We start from the raw sequence: 21,164 nt of genomic DNA, 5'->3' as shown, positions 1-21,164 counted from the left end.
GGTGCGCTCGGGTGAGTCGGGTCTTCCCTCCGTAAAATCAATGGGTGTGTTTATAGTGAGAAAGGGGGAGGAACGTCCTCGTGTCGAGGAAGCGGAGTGGGAAGTAGCCTAGCGTGATGCGAACGGAGCAGCAGCAGCAGAGGCAGAGGCAGTAGGATGACAAGGGAAGGCAGAAAGAAGGGGGAGGTAATAAAACAGTTAAATAGTGAGTGAGAAAGAGTCAGCCGACTCAAATCCAAGAGTGGTAATATTTACTCACCTGCAGAACTGTGCCCTTTATTACAAACGGATGCTCAACAGACAAATTGGATCCTGATCCATCAGTAGGCATATAGAGCCTATAGCCTACCTACACTCTGTAATGTAGGCATTTGAGTTCATATTTTTTGCACACCATACTTGGCCTACTGGATGATAAAATGCACAAAATAAAATTTATATTAGGCTACATTTGAATTCCATGAAGTCAACTTCCTTAAAGGGAAGCTTCACAATTTTTCAACTTCCTAGTCATCATCTCCTGCACCACCCCAACATCAACATATGTGAAAATTGTGCATTTCTATGTTTTGTACTAAAAACATAGAGGAAGATAAGTGTTTCCAATGACATCATCGGTGTGCATTCATGTGGTTTTGACCAATTGTGAGTAGGTATTGCCTACTAATTGCCTACTAATTGTCTACTAATTGGTTGATGATGTCATTGGAAATACATATTTCTCTATCAGGAGTTTTTCAGGATAAAAAATAAACGGAATGGGGCTAAGCACAGGCAAAATCCTAGAGGAAAACCTGGTTCAATCTGCTTTCCACCAGACACTGGGAGATGAATACACTTTTCAGCAGGACATTAATGTAAAACACAAGGCCAAATCTACACTGGAGTTGCTTACCAAAAAGACTGACTTACAGTTAAAATCTATGGCAAGACTTGAAAATGGTTGTTTAGCAATGATCAACAACCAATTTGACAGAGTTTGATGAATTTTGAAAAGAATAATGGGCAAATATTGTACAATTCCAGGTGTGCAAAGCTCTTAGAGACATACCCAGAAAGACTCGCAGCTGTAATCACTGCCGAAGGTGATTCTAACATGTACTGACTCAGAGATATGAATATTTCAGGGAGATATTTCTGTATTTCATTTTCAATAAATATGCAACATTTCAAAAAATATGTGTTCACTTTGTCATTATGGGGTATTGTGTGTAGATGGGTGAGATTTGTTTTGTTGCTTTAATCCATTTTGAATTCAGGCTGTAACACAATAAAATGTGGGATAAGAGAAGGGGTATGTAATACTTTCTGAAGGCACTGTAGGTGTGTGCCAATATACACGTCACCAGAGGCCTGGCCATGATCCAACATAGTCTAGTGTACATTTTACATTTTAGTCATTTAGCAGACACTCTTATCCAGAGCGACTTACAGTTAGTGAGTGCATTCATTTCCATACTGGCCCCCCGTGGGAAACGAACCCACAACCCTGGCGTTGCAAGCGCCATGCTCTACCAACTTAGCTACAGGGGACCCTGTACATTTTGCCTGCCAGGGTCTTTACAGCTAAATGAGTTCATATTTGTGAAATATAATGGACAGACACGGCACAGTATGATTTAGATGGATATAGGTCATATTGGCAAGCAACATTTGCAAAATTCCAAATGTTTTACTGCAGAAACATATTGTCACAAATAATTCATCCAGTTAGAAATTGTGAAATGGGGAGATATTGTTGAGGTTGATGTGATACTGAATGAAAACTGTTTTTGTGACAACATCGCCACTTGCTGGAGAAAATTTAAGTTTGAGAAAAGGTTTATTCTAGAACGTTCAAAGAGCAAGGAGTCATATTAACAAGTCTTATCGTACTCACTCACTGAAAATCGAACATTCGTTTGGTCAATGTTCAGGCAGCCAGTGTAATATGTGACCATAGGGACTGGCTAGATTACCTTTCAACCTGCTTATGTATTTTTGTCCATATGCTTTTTTTAACCATAATCTATTTCTGTGGCAATAAGACTTTAATCCATCCGGTGGGGATGAGAGCAAATAAACATATTCATGTTGTAATGTGTTTGTGGAGATATTCTAGACATTCATACTTGTAGTAGGTATTTACAATAAATAGCCTAGCTATCTTGAGGACTTCTAACTCATAAATAATGTATTTATATTTTCTTTCCATTATTTATGAGTTGAAAGTCCTCAGATAGCTAGATTGTAAGGTCATCTAGCCAGTCCCAATGGTCACATATTTCACTGGCTGCCTGACCATCAACCAAACAAATGCTCGATTTTCAGTGATGTACTGTCTCATTGTGAGATGTCTTATATGATTTGCTAGATTCGATTTGTTCTCTTTCCACATTGATTCAAGCCTCGCCCTCTCGAATCTATTACCGTCTCGCCAGTTGTCAGCTGACTGGTAGCTGGCAACAACGTAGCACATCATGTTCGCGACGCTGAAGTTTGCGGCGTTGTTGCTCGCGCTTGTTGTCTGCCGGGCAGCGCAAGATTATGATTATAATGACGCTGAAATGGACGAGGAGCCTACTGATTCTCAGTATGGATCTCTTTGGCCGTTGCCTCAGAAAGTCCAAATATCCACGGTAGTATTCAAACTCAGCGGTGCTAACTTCCATATAATCGACGCTAAAGAATCGTCTTCTGGTGCAAGCTGCATACTTCTTCAAAATGCATATAGAAGGTAAGACGGCTGAGTCATGTGAATAATAGGCATCAGCATGCTTTCATGATTTGTTTGTTTTGCTTGAACTCCTTTTAAAGTGGCAATATACGGTTGCTACAGCAACTGTTTTACTTTTAAATGAATGTACCCATTGATTCTTGAAGAATATAACTTATAATTGCCTCATGAGTTTATGAATTTGAGTGGTTACATTTCTCCAGCCCCAACCCAAAGCTGTTTACCCCAAAATGTGGTGCTTATTGTTGTTTGAACTGCAGATGACCATTTTAATAATTAACGTTTGCTTTAAATGCCGGTAGTCACGTTTGATTTAATTAGGCCTACAGATGTATCAATCTGAAAGTTTTTCAGAAGTACGAGATAAATTAATGTATAAATACAAATGACTTGCTACTGAAGTGTACTGACTTGCTACTGAAATTCCCCTTACATTCCTTCTCTTCCTGGGGTTCTAGACCAATCGTCACATAAACAACATCAAATCAAATGTATTGGTCACATACACATGGTTAGCAGATGTTATTACGAATGTAGCGAAATGCTTGTGCTTCTAGTTCCGACAGTGCAGTAATATCTAGCAAGTAATATCTACAGTTCCACAACAAATATCTAATACACATGACATACACTGGTTTTGTTCCTCCTAACTTCTCCTTCAGGTATGATGAGTACATCTTTACCAGTTCCAGAAAACAAGGGCAAAACAAGAGCAAGAAGGCATTGGCCTCTGACATATCTGAATTACAGGTGTGGATCACGTCAGCTGACTCGGAGTGTGACAGCTACCCCAGTGTGACATCTGACGAATCATGTGAGTGCCCAGGCATGGTGTTTGTCTTCCATTTACATTTAAGTCATTTAGCAGACGCTCTTATCCAGAGCGACTTACAGTTAGTGAGTGCACACATTATTTTATTTTTCATACTGGCCCCCCGTGGGAATCTCTACCAACTGAGCTACATCCCTGCCGGCCATTCCCTCCCCTACCCTGGACGACGCTGGGCCAATTGTGCGCCGCCCCATGGGTCTCCCGGTCGCGGCCGGCTACGACAGAGCCTGGATTCGAACCAGGATCTCTAGTGGCACAGCTAGCACTGCGATGCAGTTCCTTAGACCACTGCACCACTCGGGAGGCCATTTCCATTTTAGTCATTTAGCAGACACTCTTATCCAGAGCGACTTACAATTATAATGCATTCATCTTATGGTAGCTAGGAGAGACAACTACATATTTCAGTCATAATATGTACATTTTACCCCAATAAAACCGCTATCAGCAAAGTCAGTGCTAGTAAGAAAAGACAAGTGCGAGTGCTGGTGTTCTAAGACAGGGTCCGTATGCACAAAGACTTTGAGTGTGCTCATACAGGATCTGATTTCTAAAGCATATGGTCAGGGGGGACCTAATCCTAGATCAGCACTTCTGAGTCTCTGTGACTACGGACCCATGTTTTCAAGTTTTGGACTGAAGCAGGATACATGCAAATGGCAGAGACTTCAGTAGTATAATGGAGGGGCCTCCCCAGAGGGATTGAGGATCGGGGTCTCATCATCCCACACCAGTGTTTAGGGGAGTATTATCCTCTAGTACGGCTTACGTCTGCCAGTATATTATACGTCAGTAGTCGACCGAGAGGGAGACCCATTGGATGAGATGGTCAGAAGGGAGGGACCTCTGACCTTCTCATCCAATGGGTTTTGAGAAGGAGTTGAGGAGAGTGGACACGAGGAATCAAGGAAATGCAATTGAGATTATCCTACGGAGGGATTACCTGGATTGTCTTGGGAGATAATGGGTTTATTCTATGTTCAGATCTTTGTTGTAAAGACCCTTAGCTACTTTTTCATGAATGCACACCAGTAGTACACATGCAAGTTTGGTCATAGACGAGTTTCAAGGCCCCAAACTAATAGAGAAGTGAATGTATTTACTCACACATCAAAGAAGAAACATTCACTTACCTGGATGGATGACAAATGCATGTCTTTGAATCAATAGGCATTATCAGATGTTTAAAAAAAATAATAAAAACCTTGGACTTACTGTGTTCTCTCTGCCTTTCCACAGACGAACTGTCAGTGGACTCTCCTGTTGCTGTGCTGAAAGCACCTAAGGTGTGGGGAGCTCTAAGAGGTAGGGTCCTTCGCTTTTATTCACACACACACACACACACTCAGAGGTAGGGGTCATGGCTTTTATTCTACACACTATGTTTATATTCTGATGAAGAGGTTTGTTCAAGACTGTCACTTCTTCCTGTAATAACCCTTTATTGTTCTGCGTGCTTATAACATTTCACTTGTTTTCATAACCCTTGTGCAACTTTTGTGGTTGCCTTAGAGTTTCTTGTGTCTAGACCTTGAGAGCTACAGAAAGTACTTACACCATAAGTGTTGCAATGTATTCATTGGCTATGTCATAGCTCATTTCTAAACGATAAATATTGATACATTGATACTAGCTCAAACACTTCATCTGCAAAAATGACAAGTTAATTCAGAACCAAAGTGTGTGTGTGGGGGGGGTGGTTGTAGAGGCCTAGTCTCCCTTATGGCTCAACACAGGAGCCTACATAGTACATACACCATAGACATACATCATTTACACACACACACACACACACACACAACTCATATCAAACCGAATCTCACAAATAATTTCAAACTAAACTAAAACGTATCTTTCCTGTATCGTATCGGAGCCCATAGATCCTGGAAAGATGCACATCCCTAGTTGTAAAGGGATGTAGCTCAGTTGGTAGAGCATGGCATTTGCAACGCCAGGGTTGTGGGTTCGATTCCAGTATTTAAAAAACTTTTTAAATGTATGCACTCACTAACTGTAAGTCGCTCTGGATAAGAGCGTCTGCTAAATGACTAAAATGTAACATGTAAATGTAAAGCATGTGTTTGCAATCATGTTGCGATTGTGACTCTGTTGATTAACCATTGTCTATGTGCTAGGTCTGGAGACTTTTAGCCAGTTGGTGTATAAGGATGAATATGGAGCAGTAAGTTTGCATTAGTGCCATGTGATTATATGTAAATAGTTTAAATTGTAGCAATTTTTCAATAATACTTTAATTTTGCATTTGTTTTTTTTTCACAGAAAAGCATCAATAGGACAGACATTCACGACTTCCCACGGTTTGCACATCGAGGCCTCTTATTGGACACCTCTCGTCACTTCCTGCCCATCAAAGTCATCTTAGCCAATCTGGTGAGAGGATGATACATAGATCCTGATTTCAGTTCACTTTGTTATGGTTAAATGTTTGTGTTGGCCATATGATCAAATCATTTTCCATTTCTGTTAATGGCATAACATAACGTTATACTCATAACATCTTGTTCTCCCCCGATCCATACACAGGAAGCCATGGCGTGGAACAAATTCAATGTTTTCCACTGGCACATAGTAGATGACCCCTCCTTCCCCTACCTGAGCCGTACCTTCCCCCAGCTGAGTCAACAGGTGAGTGTGGTGGGCGTTATTATTGATATCTTGGTCCCATTTCAGCTGCTATGCCTTCAGTTTTCACACACCTGAAAGGACTAGATGATTGAAGGTGATATAGCGAAAGTGAAAAGGATAGGGTCGGAGCTTCACAAAGCCTATTGGAGGGCTAGGTAGAGCCATCATATTGCTAACACATCTGTAATCATAGATGTAGGGATATATAACCAGTCTAAACTTCATTGTGATCATGAAGTACAGTACATGTCCATAATTTATGCATGTTTTATATAGATGTCAAATGTGTGTAGATAACTTTTTCTATTGCATGACTGCAGGGAGCATACCATCCATACACACATGTGTACACGCCTTCTGATGTGAAGATGATAATCGAGTTTGCTCGCCTCAGGGGCATTCGGGTTGTCCCTGAGTTTGACACCCCTGGGCACACTCAGTCATGGGGCAAAGGTGAATGTGGGGTCATTCAGATTAACATTTTCTGGCTGTATCGAGGGGTTCATTTCTATGGGGTCAGGGTAGTCTTTTGTCTTTAAGACATGCACATTTTCATAATCTTTTTGTAAGAATTTAACTGAAAAATGCAGCTACCTGATATTGCATTAGTTTTATCTGCACCAAATGACTCCTCTTGCCTCTCGAATGCACCCCTCTCACTCATAACCTTCCAGGGCAGAAGGACCTGCTGACCCCCTGTTACTCTGGAGCCAGCCCCTCTGGTTCGTTCGGACCAGTCAACCCCATCCTCAACACCACCTATGACTTTATGAGCATGTTCTTCAAGGAAGTCAGCACAGTGTTCCCTGATGCCTACGTCCATCTGGGAGGAGACGAGGTCGACTTCAGCTGCTGGTGAGACAGGGACATTTAACATGCACTTTCCAATGGGAGTTACAGTTAACATATTCAGCACCCACTGAACCACAGACTCCTCATCCACTACAAAGTTATATGACCACAATAATTGTCAATAGCCAACAGCCATGTGACACTGGCTTGTTTGACAGTCAATGGAAATTAAATCACAGAAACAGTACTGTAGGCTGTGTCTTGGCCAACATCATGGCTACCCGGACTATTTGCACTGCCCCCCCCACCCCATCCTTTTTACGCTGCTGCTACTCTGTTAATTATTTATGCATAGTCACTTTAACTCTACCCACATGTACATATTACTTCAACCATCTCAACTAGCCGGTGCCCCCGCACATTGACTCTGCACCGGTACCCCCCTGTATATATAGCCTCCCTACTGTTCTTTTATTTTACTTCTGCTCTTTTTTTCTCAACACTTTTTTTGTTGTTGTTTTATTTTTTTGTTAAAAAATTATTTATTTTTTTGTTAAAAATAAATGCACTGTTGGTTAAGGGCTGTAAGTAAGCATTTCACTGTAATGTCTGCACCTGTTGTATTTGGCGCATGTGACCAATAAAATTTGATTTGATTTGATCAAGCACATCAATAAAAACACTTCTACTTTCTGCCTCTGATCCACAGGAAGTCCAACCCTGACATCCAGAAGTTCATGGAGCAGCAAGGCTTTGGGACGGACTACAGCAAGCTGGAATCGTTCTACATCCAGAGGTGTGGCTTCATTCAGACATGGCCTTAAAGTTAAACAAATTACGTTGATCAGACATTCGGCCAACCTGAGAAACCGTAACTTATCCATATATTGTCAAAGATTTCCACTCCTTGACTTCCACTCTTTTTTTTCTGAAGCTTAATTATTCACATTATCATGTGGTTATTTTCTGTCACGTGATAGGCTCTTGGATATTGTCACCACTACCAACAAGGGCTACATGATCTGGCAGGAGGTATTTGACAATGGAGTAAAGGTAACTGAACAACAGCAGTTATCAGCACTGTAAGAGAGAAAAGCAGCCACTCTGATGTTTCTGAAATCAAATTCTGATATTTCTATAATCAAAATATATTAAGTTACCTTACTCACTTCTTACCTGGTGTTTACATAGTAGTACATTTAGCTTCATGGCTTGGCTTCTATAGTTTCCCCCCTGTTAGTATTAGCTTTTCCTTTCCAACTCTATCTGATAACCACCAGACCTTGGTTCACATACTTAAAGTCTATGTACAGTGTATCTGTGCCTGTTTGAGCTTGCCTGGATGAATAGACCAATACAAAAGTCCCAAAACGGAAAATACCACCCATCTGGCACTCCAGGCAGAGAGGGGATTCAATTAAGCTTAATCAAATTCCCTCAGACTCAAGCAAACGCTCAAAGTATTTGAATCGATCGGCTATTTGAAACCCAAGTCTGACCACCACATCCACAAATAATACACAGACAAACATGTTTTCTGAGTCTAACAAATCAGTGTAATACTTGCAGTTGAAGTCGGACACGGTAGTGCATGTGTGGATGGGGAACAAGGTGGAGGAGGAGCTTCAGAAGGTGACAGAGGCAGGCTTCACCACCATCCTCTCTGCCCCCTGGTACCTAGACTACATTAGCTACGGACAGGACTGGCAGAAGTACTACAGGGCCGAGCCGCTGGGCTTCAAGGGTCAGTTGTCTTCATCAGATGGTGTTTTTATACTCCCAACGTGTAAAAATCTAAAGGACAGTGTTCCAGGAGAGATGGAAATTGCTCTGATTTTTTTGGCCTAACACTCCAAAGCTGAAAATGCCAAAATAGTGCTTAAAAACTGAAAGACCTCACTCAACAGGTTTGCGCTTGAATATTGTACAGCTGTATCGAAATGTCTGCTCTCTGGGCGAAAGTTGTGTTGTACAGAGATGGTCACTGTTGGAAGGTGGGTTTGGCACTATTTTGTTGTGGCATTAGCTCTTGGTGGTTTTGAGAGCAGCCTATTCAGTTGAAAAAGTGTCTTGTTTACATCTATTACACATGTTTCTCCATCCTGGTCCTGGGGACCCAAAGGGGTACTTTTGTTTTTGCCTTAGCACTACACACCTGATTTATATCATCAAAGCTTGATGATGAGTTGATCATTTGAATCAGCTGTTTATTTCTAGGAAAAATCTAAAATACCCATTTGGGTCCCCAGGACCATTATTGAGAAACACTGTATTACAACATTGACAGGTGGCCCGAAATATACATTTTCATAGCTTGTTGCAATGCATTACTTTCCAGATACTATCCCTGACAATTCCTACATTGTCAGTTATTTTCCTTTCTATACATGTTCACTTGGCATTCATAATGCATTGTTTCCCAGCTGCACAATGCTTCTCTTATATCAGGGTTACATTCAAGATCAGCAACACTGTAACATGTTAAACAATGTGAGCAAGAAGTTGACATACAGTGCATTCGGAAAGTATTTAGACGCCTTCCTTTTTTCCACATTTTGTTACGTTACAGCCTTATTCTAAAATGGATTTCAATTATTATTATTTATTTTTTACAATTCTCATCAATCTACACACAATACCCCATACTGACAAATGTATTAAAAATAAAAAACTGAAATACCTTATTTACATAAGTATTCAGACCCTTTGCTATGAGACTCAGAATTGGGCTCCGGCGCTTCCTGTTTCCATTGATCATCCTTGAGATGTTTCTACAACTTGATTGGAGTCCACCTGTGGCAAATTCAATTGATTGGACATGATTTGGAAAGGCACACACCTGTCTAAATAAGGTCCCACAGTTGACAGTGCATGTCAGAGCAAAAACCAAGCCATAAGGTCGAATGAATTGTCCATAGAGCTCTGAGACAGGATTGTGTCGAGACACAGATCTGAGAAAGGGTACCAAAAAATGTCTGCAGCATTGAAGTTCCCCAAGAACACAGTTGCCTCCATCATTCTTAAATGGAAGAAGTTTGGAACCACCAAGACCCTTCCTAGAGCTGGCCGCCGGGCCAAACTGAGCAATCTGGGGAGAAGGGCCTTGGTCAGGGAGGTGACCAAGAACCCGATGGCCATTCTGACAGAGCTCCAGAGTTCCTCTGCGGAGATGGGAGAACATTCCAGAAGGACAACCATCTCTGCAGCTCTCCACCAATCAGGCCTTCATGGTAGAGTGGCCAGACGGAAGCCACTCCTAAGTAAAGGGCACATGAAAGGCCGCTTGGAGTTTGCCAAAAGGCACCTAAAGGACTCTCAGACCATGAGAAAAAATATTCTCTGGTCTGATGAAACCAAGATTGAACTCTTTGGCCTGAATGCCAAGCGTCACGTATGGAGGAAACCTGGCACCATCCCTACGGTGAAGCATGGTGGTGGCAGCATCATGCTGTGGGGATGTTTTTCAGCGGCAGGGAATGGGAGACTAGTCAGGATTGAGGGAAAGATGAACGGAGCAAAGTACAGAGAGGTCCTTGATGAAAACCTGCACCAGAGCGCTCAGGACCTCAGACTGGGCCGACGGTTCACCATCCAACAGGACAACGATCCTAAGCACACAGCCAAGACAACGCAGAAGTGGCTTCGGGACAAGTCTCAATGTCTGAGTGGCCCAGCCAAAGGCCGGACTTGAACCCGATCTAACATCTCTGGAGAGACCTGAAATTAGCTGTGCAGCAATGCTCCCCATCTAACCTGACAGAGTTTGAGAGGATCTGCACAGAATAATGGGAGAAACTCCCCAAATACATGTGTGCCAAGCTTGTAGCGTTATACCCAAGAAGACTCGAGGCTGTAATCACTGCCAAAGGTGCTTCAACAAAGTACTGAGTAAAGGGTCTGAATACTTATGTAAATGTCATATTTCCGTTTTTTACATTCCCAAAAATGTATAAACCTGTTTTTGCTTTGTCATTATGGGTTATTGTAACTTAACAAAAATTTGGAAATAGTCAAGGGGTCTGAATACTTTCCGAATGCACTGTAAAACCTTACAAATGCAGGTAACTTTGGAACTTTGCTCCATCTGTATTGTGATGTCTACCACGAAGAGATACAAACACCAATGCACTGATGAAAACCACTCCACCGGAAGCATCTTGCAAGAGGAAAGCTCCTTCAATTGGTCCCTGCTCTGTGGTTTTGCATCTTGAATGTACCCTGATGCAAGCTTATCCATGGAGAGCTCTGCTGTGGCATTTGTTTTAAATGTCTTTCTCCCCAAAAAATACTACTCTACACTAATTAGTGCTAATAATACTCCTAAATACTAAGGCTATTTCTCAACCACATGTTGCATGTGTATCTATGTGTGTCTACTGTACACTACCGGTCAAAGGTTTTAGAACACCTATTCATTCAAGGGTTTTTCTTTATTTTTACTATTTTCTACATTGTAGAATAATTGTGAAGACATCAAAACTATGAAATAACGCATGTGAAATCATGTAGTAACCAAAAAAAAAAAAGGTATGAAACAAATCAAAATATATTTTATATTTGAGATTCTTCAAATAGCCACCCTTTGCCTTGATGACAGCTTTGCATATTCTTGGCATTCTCTCAACTAGCTTAACCTGGAATGCTTTTCCAACAGTCTTGAAGGAGTTACCACGTATACGTATGCTGAGCACTTGTTGGCTGCTTTTCCTTCACTCTGCGGTCCGACTCATCCCAAACCATCTAAATTTGGTTGAGGTCGGGGGATTGTGGAGGCCAGGTCATCTGATGCAGCACTCCATCACTCTCCTTCTTGGTCATATAGCCCTTACACAGCCTGGAGGTGTGTTGGGTCATTGTCCTGTTGAAAAACGAATGATAGTCCCACTAAGCCCAAACCAGATGGGATGGCATATCGCTGCAGAATGCTGTGGGAGCCATGCTGGTTAAGTGTGCCTTGAATTCTAAATAAATCACAGACAGTGTCACCAGCAAAGCACCCCCACACCATAACACCTCCTCCTCCATGCTTTACGGTGGGAAATATACATGCGGAGATCATCCGTTCACCCACACCGCGTCTCACAAAGACAAGGCGGTTGGAACCAAAAATCTCTAATTTGGACTCATAAAAGGACACATTTCCACTGGTCTAATGTCCATTGCTCGTGTTTCTTGGCCCAAGCAAGTCTCTTCTTCTTATTGGTGTCCTTTTAGTAGTGGTTTCTTTGCAGCAATTCGACCATGAAGGCCTGATTCACACAGTCTCCTTTGAACAGTTGATGTTGAGATGTGTCTGTTACCTGAACTCTGTGAAGCATTTATTTGGGCTGCAATTTCTGAGGCTGGTAACTCTAATGAACGTATCCTCTGCAGCAGAGGTTCCTCTGGGTCTTCCATTCCTGTGGTGGTCCTCATGATAGCCAGTTTCATCATAGCGCTTGATGGTTTTTGTGACTGCACTTGAAGAAACCTTCAAAGTTCTTGAGATGTTCCGTATTTACTGACCTTCATGTTTCAAAGTAATGATGGACTGTCATTTCTCTCTGCTTATTTATATGCCATAATATGGACTTGGTCTTTTACCAAATAGGGCTATCTTCTGTATACCCCCCTACCTTGTCACAACACAACTGATTGGCTCAAACGCATTAAGAAGGAAAGAAATTCCACAAATTAACTTTTAAGAAGGCACACCTGTTAATTGAAATGCATTCCAGGTGACTACCTCATGAAGCTGGTTGAGAGAATGCCAAGAGTGTGCAAAGCTGCCATCAAGGCAAAGGGTGGCTATTTGAAGAATCTCAAATATATTTAGCACTTTTTGTTTAGCACTTTTTTGGTTACTACATGATTTCATATGTGTTATTTCATAGTTTATGTCTTCACTATTATTCTACAATGTAGAAAATAGTAAAAATAAAGAAAAACCCTTGAATGAGTAGGTGTCCTAAAACTTTTGACCGGTAGTGTATGTAGCTGAAGGCAGACTCACTAATCCATGTGTGGAAAGGCAACCAGCAGCAGTACCAGGCTGAGATGACGAGGGTCACAGCATCAGGCTACCAGACCCTGCTCTCCACACCCTGGTACCACAACCGCATCTCCTAATGCCAGGACTGGCAGGCCGCTTACAAGGCCGACCCACAGAACTTCAATGGTGTGTCCCCTATATGGCTGCATTTACACAGGCAGATCAATTCTGAAAATGTTGTCCAATAATTGGTCTTGTGACCAATAACATCAGATCTTTTTCAGAGATGATGTGATTGGTCAAATGACCAATTTGGAAAAAAATATCTGAATTGGTCTGCCTGTGTAAACGCAGCCTATCTAAATGCTTTGGACAGAGGCTTTATTTCTGGGAAAGTACTATTCCTCGGCTCTTTTCTTTGCTGTGTTGGAATGACTCGTGCATCCTCAATGTCCAACTTATTTGGTTCTTGTTGATTTTAAGGTTTGAGGAGTTTTTAGTTGGTCATTTTACACACTGGCCCCAACACTCATCACAATATCCAGTGGTGTAAAAATACTTTAAAGTACTACTTAAGTCATTTTTTGAATCTGTACATTACTTTACTATTTATATTTTTGACTACTTTTACTTTTACTACACTACATTCCTAAAGAAAATAATGTACTTTTTACTCCATACATTTTCCCTGATACCTAAAAATACTTGTTACATTTTGAATGCTTAGCAGGACAGGAAAATGGTCCAATTCACGCACTTATCAAGAGAACATCCCTGGTCATCCCTACTACCTGATCTGGTGGACTCACTAAACACAAATGCTTCTTTTGTAAATGATGTCTGAGTGTTGGAGTGTGCCCCTGGCTATCCGTAAATGAAAAAAAATTTAAAAAATTGTGCTGCCTGGTTTGCTTAATATAAGGAATTTGAAATGATTTATACTTTTACTTTAACTTTTGATACTTAAGTATATTTAAAACTAAATACTTTTACTCAAGCAGTATTTTACTGGGTGACTTTCACTTTTACTTGAGTCATTTTCTATTAACGTATCTTTACTTTTACTCAAGTACGACAATTGGGTACTTTTTCCACCACTGACAATACTTCACTCTATATTAACAGTAGGGCAGCAAAGACCAATACAGTGATTGACTTGCTTTTATGGTTTGTGATTAAGAAATACTTTGCCTGGCCCCTGGCCCTCCTGTTCTAGAGTGATAGTGGATTCATGTGACGCAGTTCTGAGGTCACCCACCTGCTCTGAGTCTGAATAGGGAAGACGCCCTCCATGCCAAAAGCCATCTGCTTTTTTTCTTATGAGCCAATGGTCACACGGTTTGGATTTCTGTGCAACTAAGTGCAAGCCTGTTGACTGAAGTAGCAGAAAAAATATACCTCCAAAAACTCTGTTCCCATGGTAAGATTAAATACAGAAATGGGCATATATAAACATCATATGTAAACATTTATGTGAATGTGATTACCCCCTGACCCCTAATTGACCTTGTGAACCCAGGCACGGATGCCCAGAAAAAGCTGGTGATTGGGGGAGAGGCATGTCTGTGGGGAGAATATGTGGATGCTACCAACCTGACACCTAGACTCTGGTACACCACACAACACCCCATAAATATTATCAATAATAATCATAAAACATCCTTTCTCTCATCTTTCTCACACGTTCAGCAATGTTATAGCCTATACATTCATTACTAAGAAGTCTGTTGGTCCCATAACGTGTTTCTCTCCTATCCTCAGGCCCCGTGCCAGTGCTGTGGGGGAGCGGTTGTGGAGTGACAGGGATGTGAGGAACTTAAACGATGCCTACAGTCGTCTGGCCAAGCACCGCTGTCGCATGGTCCAGTATGTCGAGACATAAAGATGCATACTTCTGTTAATTGCTGTTCTATTTAATTCTATGGTGGCCCCCTGTTAAAGACAGTTGTGTAAAAGATTATGATCAACTCTTGACTGTGGTATACAATGTGGCAACTCTCTCTTCCTGTCCTCTCTCTTGACTTGTAACTCTCTCTTCCTGTCCTCTCCTCCCCCCTCCCCAGGCGTGGTATCCCAGCTGAGCCTCTTTTTACAGGTTACTGTGCACATGAGTACAAAGGGGTATGAAAAGTGAAGACCACTGTGATCGTCTTCATGACTTGATTGATGCACTGATACGAGCCAAAATTTGTCTTTTTAACAATGTTTTCCAGAACAATCCTCATTCCATGCAATGTCACATTGATCTTGTTTTTAGAAAGCCATTTATTTTAATATGAATGTATGTTTTAAATTAATAATAATTACATTTTAGTCAATTAGCAGATGCTCTTACAGCGACTTGCAGTAGTTAGTGCATACAGTTTCATACTTTTTTTTTATACTGGTCCCCCGTGGGATTCAAACCCACAACCCTGAAATTGCAAGCACCATGCTCTACCAACTGAGCCAAACGGGACTTAATAATAATAAACCTTTGCAAGGTAAATTGTCTGTGTACAGTGCTGTGGACACCTGAAGTGTGATAGTTTTACAAACTCATGGAAATGACACATTGGGGACACATTTCATCACAAGAGCATCTTTCATACAATATCTATACATTTGAATGACATACCTCCACCACTACAATATGTTCAGCAGCAGTACTGTATGCCAACATACACAGAGTACCATGTTCTTGATTCATCTGTTTGCACAGCAAACGCCCTTACAAGAGTATTGACAGTGGCATTCCTGGCTTACATTTACATTCAAACATCCATGTATATTCCACAGAAACATACTATAACCACTGAATTGTGCTCTTGCTCAGTTTGGTACAAAAGTCCATTAGTCCAATCCTAGTCTCTTGTGACACAACACGGCCATGCCACATACTTGAACTGGATGCCGAGATTTGTCAAACCCCAACTGTTCAGTTTCGAAGTGCAACAATCGCAAATCCTGCAGCCATTTCCTGTAGTTCAGGAACAGGAGGTGATGTCATCAGGCGAGGCCAGCCATCTTGTTGAACAGGGTGTTCTGGTGCTGGAGGTTCATGGCCTCGTAGCTGTCCAGCTGGAAGGAGAAGGTGGCGTTGTCAGAGTTTGCAGGGCATTGGAGTAGCCCTGAAACAGGAGGAGGAAAGATTAGATCCATTACAACCTGGGACATAACTGGATGTCCCGGATAGCCCCTCGTCTCTGAGCCAAGTCACCGAGCTCAGGTGCTCCTCCCACACTGTCACCTCCAGTGACATCCCAAGCTCCAGCCCAGTATTACAATTAGGGGCACTGTTACTACCGCTGTACTACTATCACCAACAAACCCACTACTGTATTGCTGCTAATGTCTTCTTCTATGGACAATTCTTTTCTGTGGACACTCTTCTTCTATGGACACTTCTATGGACACCTCTTCTATGGAGACTCCTATTTGCACTCTCCTTCTATGGACACTCCTCTTCTATGGACACTCACAAATCCACGACACGACTACAGTACAGTACATAGGCAGAGATCTCATTGTGTGCACAACACTATCAAACGATGTCTCTGTGCAGGTTTTGAAGATGCTGTCCAGGATCTTAAGCACAACAAATTCATAAGATATTGTACAAATTGGATTCATAACATATCATACGAAACCACGCCTCTTCCTCTCCCCCTCCTGGAACCGTGTCAAACCTGTGAAGGAGAACAATTGAAATACCAACTGTAGAATCTCTGGGTGGTTCATCTCATAGCTTTTACACAGGTTTGTGCTGTACTCGTTTGTAAAGTGATGTTAGCTATCAGTAGGAGTATCTTCCTACATCCACACTAGATCAGGGGTTCCCAAACGTTTTGCTTCGTGATCTACCAATTGAGGTGTCTTGAGTTGGGATGATGATGTCATTTCCATGACCTGTTCTATCAGAGCTTCCCTGACCTCCATGGCCTCCTGTAGAAGTTCCAGGTCATCTAATTGGCTGAGGGGTTTGGCCTCAAACAAATGGCCATCCTCTGGATTTCACCCGCCACGTCATTCGCTGGTTGGTAATCAAGTCGACCAATCCTGTGAAGCTCTTCCCGCTGCCAATTGGAATCTGTGCAACAGGTAGTTTCTCATTTATAAAACAGCTACTGCAGCATTTACTTTGCTATGAATGTGATCATATTTCACTATTTTTATTCACAAATGCAAGTGAAATGCTCGCACTGTCGAGCCCTGACCACCTGCCAACGTCAAAATCTACCTGCATTTGGCAGGTGGCGGGTGTTAATTTTAGGCCCTGTATTATTATAATTACAGTGCTCAGCCCACTCCTGTACTCCCTGTTCACCCATGACTGCGTGGCCAAGCACGCCTCCAACTCAATCATCAAGTTTGCAGACGACACAACAGTAGTAGGCTTGATTACCAACAATGACGAGACAGCCTACAGGGAGGAGGTGAGGGCTCTGGGAGTGTGGTGCCAGGAAAATAACCTCTCACTCAACGTCAACAAAACAAAGAGATGATCGTGGACTTCAGGAAACAGCAGAAGGTGCACCCCCCTATCCACATCGACGGGACCGCAGTGGAGAAGGTGGAAAGCTTCAAGTTCCATGGCGTACACATCACTGACAAACTGAAATGGTCCACCCACGCAGACAGTGTGGTGAAGAAGGCACAACAGAGCCTCTTCAACCTCAGGAGGCTGAACAAATTTGGCTTGGCACCTAAAACCCTCACAAACTTTTACAGATGCACAATTGAGAGCATCCTGTCGGGCTGTATCACCGCCTGGTACGGCAACTGCACCGCCTGCAACCGCAGGGCTCTCCAGAGGGTGGTGCAGTCTGCCGAACGCATTACCGGGGGCAAACTACCCACCCTCCAGGACACCTACAGCACCCGATGTCACAGGAAGGCCAAAAAGGTCATCAAGGACATCAACCACCACAGCCACTGCCTGTTCACCCCGCTATCATCCAGAAGGCGAGGTCAGTACAGGTGCATCAAAGCTGGGACCGAGAGAATGAAAAACAGCTTCTATCTCAAGGCCATCAGACTGTTAAATAGCCATCACTAGCACATTAGAGGCTGCTGCTGCCTATTTGAAATCACTGGCCACTTTAAGAAATGGAACACTAGTCACTTGAATAATGTTTACATATCTTTCACTAATCATCTCATATGTATATACTTTTTTCTATTCTATAATATTCTACTGTATCTTAGTCCATGCCGCTCTGTCATTGCTTGTCCATATACAGTTGAAGTCGGAAGTTTACATACACTTAGGTTGGAGTCATTAAAACTTGTTTTTCAACCACTCCACAAATTTCTTGTTAACAAACTATAGTTTTGGCAAGTCGGTTAGGACATCTACTTTGTGCATGACACAAGTCATTTTTCCAACAATTGTTTACAGACAGATTATTTCACTTATAATTCACTGTATCACAATTCCAGTGGGTCAGAAGTTTACATACACTAAGTTGACTGTGCCTTTAAACAGCTTGGAAAATTCCAGAACATGATGTCATGGCTTTAGAAGCTTATGATAGGGTAATTGACATCATTTGATTCAATTGGAGGTGTACCTGTGGAAGTATTTCAAGGCCTACCTTCAAACTCAGTGCCTCTTTCCTTGACATCATGGGAAAATCAAAAGAAATCAGCCAAGACCTCAGAAACAAAATTGTAGACCTCCACAAGTCTGGTTCATCCTTGGGAGCAATTTCCAAACGTCTGAAGGTACCACGTTCATCTGTACAAACAATAGTACGCAAGTATAAACACCATGGGACCACGCAGCCATCATACCGCTCAGGAAGGAGACGCGTTCTGTCTCCTAGAGATTAACGTACTTTGGTGCGAAAAGTGCAAATCAATCCCAGAACAACAGCAAAAGACCTTGTGAAGATGCTGGAGGAAACAGGTACAAAAGTATCTATATCCACAGTAAACATGTCCTATATCGACATAACCTGAAAAGCCGCTCAGCAAGGAAGAAGCCACTGTTCCAAAACCGTCATAAAAAAGCCAGACTACGGTTTGCAACTGCACATGGGGACAAAGATCGTACTTTTTGGAGAAATGTCCTCTGGTTTGATTAAACAAAAATAGAACTGTTTGGCCATAATGACCATCGTTATGTTTGGAGGAAAAAGGGAAATGCTTGCAAGCCGAAGAATACCATCCCAACCGTGAAGCACGAGGGTGGCAGCATCATACTGTGAGCGGGCTTTGCTGCAGGAGGGACTGGTGCACTTCACAAAATAGATGGCATCATGAGGAAGGAAAATTATGTGGATATATTGAAGCAACATCTCAAGACATCAGTCAGGAAGTTAAAGCTTGGTCGCAAATGGGTCTTCCAAATGGACAATGACCCCAAGCGTACTTCCAAAGTTGTGGCAAAATGGCTTAAGGCAACAAAGTTAAGGTATTGGAGTGGCCATCACAAAGCCCTGACCTCAATCCTATAGAAAATTTGTGGGCAGAACTGAAAAAGCATGTGCGAGCATGGAGGCCTACAAACCTGACTCAGTTACACCAGCTCTGTCAGGAGGAATGGGCCAAAATTAATTAAATGTATTGTGGGAAGCTTGTGGAAGGCTACCCAAAATGTTTGACCCAAGTTAAACAATTTAAAGGCAATGCTACCAAATACTAATTGAGTGTATGTAAACTTCTGACCCACTGGGAATGTGATTAAATAAATAAACGCTGAAATAAATCATTCTCTCTATTATTATTCGGACATTTCACATTCTTAAAATAAAGTGGTGATCCTAACTGACCTAAGACAGGGAATTTTTACTAGGATTAAATGTCAGGAATTGTGAAAAACTGAGTGTAAATGTATTTGGCTAAGGTGTTTGTAAACTTCCGACTTCAACTGTATGTATATATTCTTAAATTTTATTCCTTACTTAGATTTGTGTGTATTAGGTCAATGTTGTGAAATTGTTAGATATTACTTGTTAGATATTACTGCACTGACAGAGCTAGAACCACAAGCATTTCGCTACACCCGCAATAACATTTGCTAAACACGTGTATGTGACAAATACAATTTGATTTGATTTGGGGATGTCTTATAGTATTTCTGATTGTCTTAACTCACCACCACTAATGAGCTGTGGAGCTTCTCAAAGTAATTTTTCTTCAACTCAAACAGCAAGTAAACAAAGTATGATTTTAGAATCAATTGAGAATGACAATAGTTCCTCAAAGTATTTGAACAATATTTCCAGCTCTCCCTTTCGATAACCACTCGGCATTAAAGGGAAAAATGTAATGCTGTTATCCAGTGGAAATGTCATAAAATACCTGATTACTTCTTATCCTGTGCACAAATAGCCTACAGCTGTATTTGCCCCGAGGTCACTGGCGCTGGAAACTGGGCCCAGAATATTTTATACAATGTTTCAAGTTTGCCAGCGCAAGTTTCGGCGTCCCAGTTGATAGTTGTACAATATTTCAAGTTTGTTACAGACAGGTAGCCAATGTGATTTATAGGATATTTATTTATATCAGGATATTTTCTACCTGCAGGCTGCAATGTTTTTATGTGTTGTCTTTATGTAGGCTATTTTTTACATAGGTGGCAATGGCAATAAGTTACTTTTAGATTTAGATAGAATGTAGATTAACCACAGATAATGATTTTGAGATAGTCCCCTGTAGCTCAGTTGGTAGAGCATGGCGCTTGCAACGCCAGGGTTGTGGGTTTGTTTCCCACGGGGGGCCAGTATGAAAAATGTATGCACTCACTAACTGTAAGTCGCTCTGGATAAGAGCGTCTGCTAAATGACTAAAAGGTCAAATGAGATACAAAGACTATTATAAGTTAAATGAAACTGTTCCACAAAAATGTGCATATGAAAATCATAACTGGCACTCAGATTGGTAAAAATGGTAAGATACACTGGCACTCCAAATGATAAAGGTTGCTGACCGCTGGTGTAGCAGCCTATTACCGGCAACTTCAGGTGCATAATGGCAGAATCTGTGAAGGCCAGCAGCAGCGGGAGGAGGGTCGGGAACAGTTTTTTCTTCTTCTGGTTAGGCTATCTTGCTCTCTGGCTCCCTCTTGAGTCATTTGTGTGTCATAATTATTTAATCAAACAGCCTGCCTAAAGCTCAAACAAGTTCAGTACATATAGCCTAGTTTATTTTATTAAAACACATAGGGTGTGTCTATATATGGAAAAATACACATTTTAAAATTACAACCAATCGATTAGAAA

General features: G+C 41.7%; 1 protein-coding gene across 1 annotated transcript; it reads left to right on the top strand.

The window, feature by feature from the left end:
• The first annotated feature begins 2,418 nt into the window (after positions 1-2,418).
• Positions 2,419-15,442, top strand: LOC311128431 (beta-hexosaminidase subunit beta-like). Its single transcript, XM_084160565.1, has 14 exons — positions 2,419-2,716; positions 3,379-3,530; positions 4,788-4,853; positions 5,684-5,730; positions 5,829-5,939; positions 6,093-6,194; positions 6,515-6,647; positions 6,869-7,049; positions 7,696-7,782; positions 7,967-8,039; positions 8,556-8,730; positions 14,477-14,567; positions 14,719-14,823; positions 15,021-15,442. Exons 1-14 carry the CDS (start codon positions 2,460-2,462, stop codon positions 15,082-15,084), a joined length of 1,644 nt encoding a protein of 547 aa, XP_084016691.1. The 5' UTR covers positions 2,419-2,459; the 3' UTR covers positions 15,085-15,442.
• The last annotated feature ends 5,722 nt before the right edge of the window (positions 15,443-21,164 follow it).

This window comes from Coregonus lavaretus, assembly GCF_964263955.1.
Source record: "Coregonus lavaretus genome assembly, chromosome: 4".
Taxonomy (NCBI): Eukaryota; Metazoa; Chordata; class Actinopteri; order Salmoniformes; family Salmonidae; genus Coregonus; species Coregonus lavaretus.
This window is presented reverse-complemented; position numbering and strand designations above follow the sequence as displayed.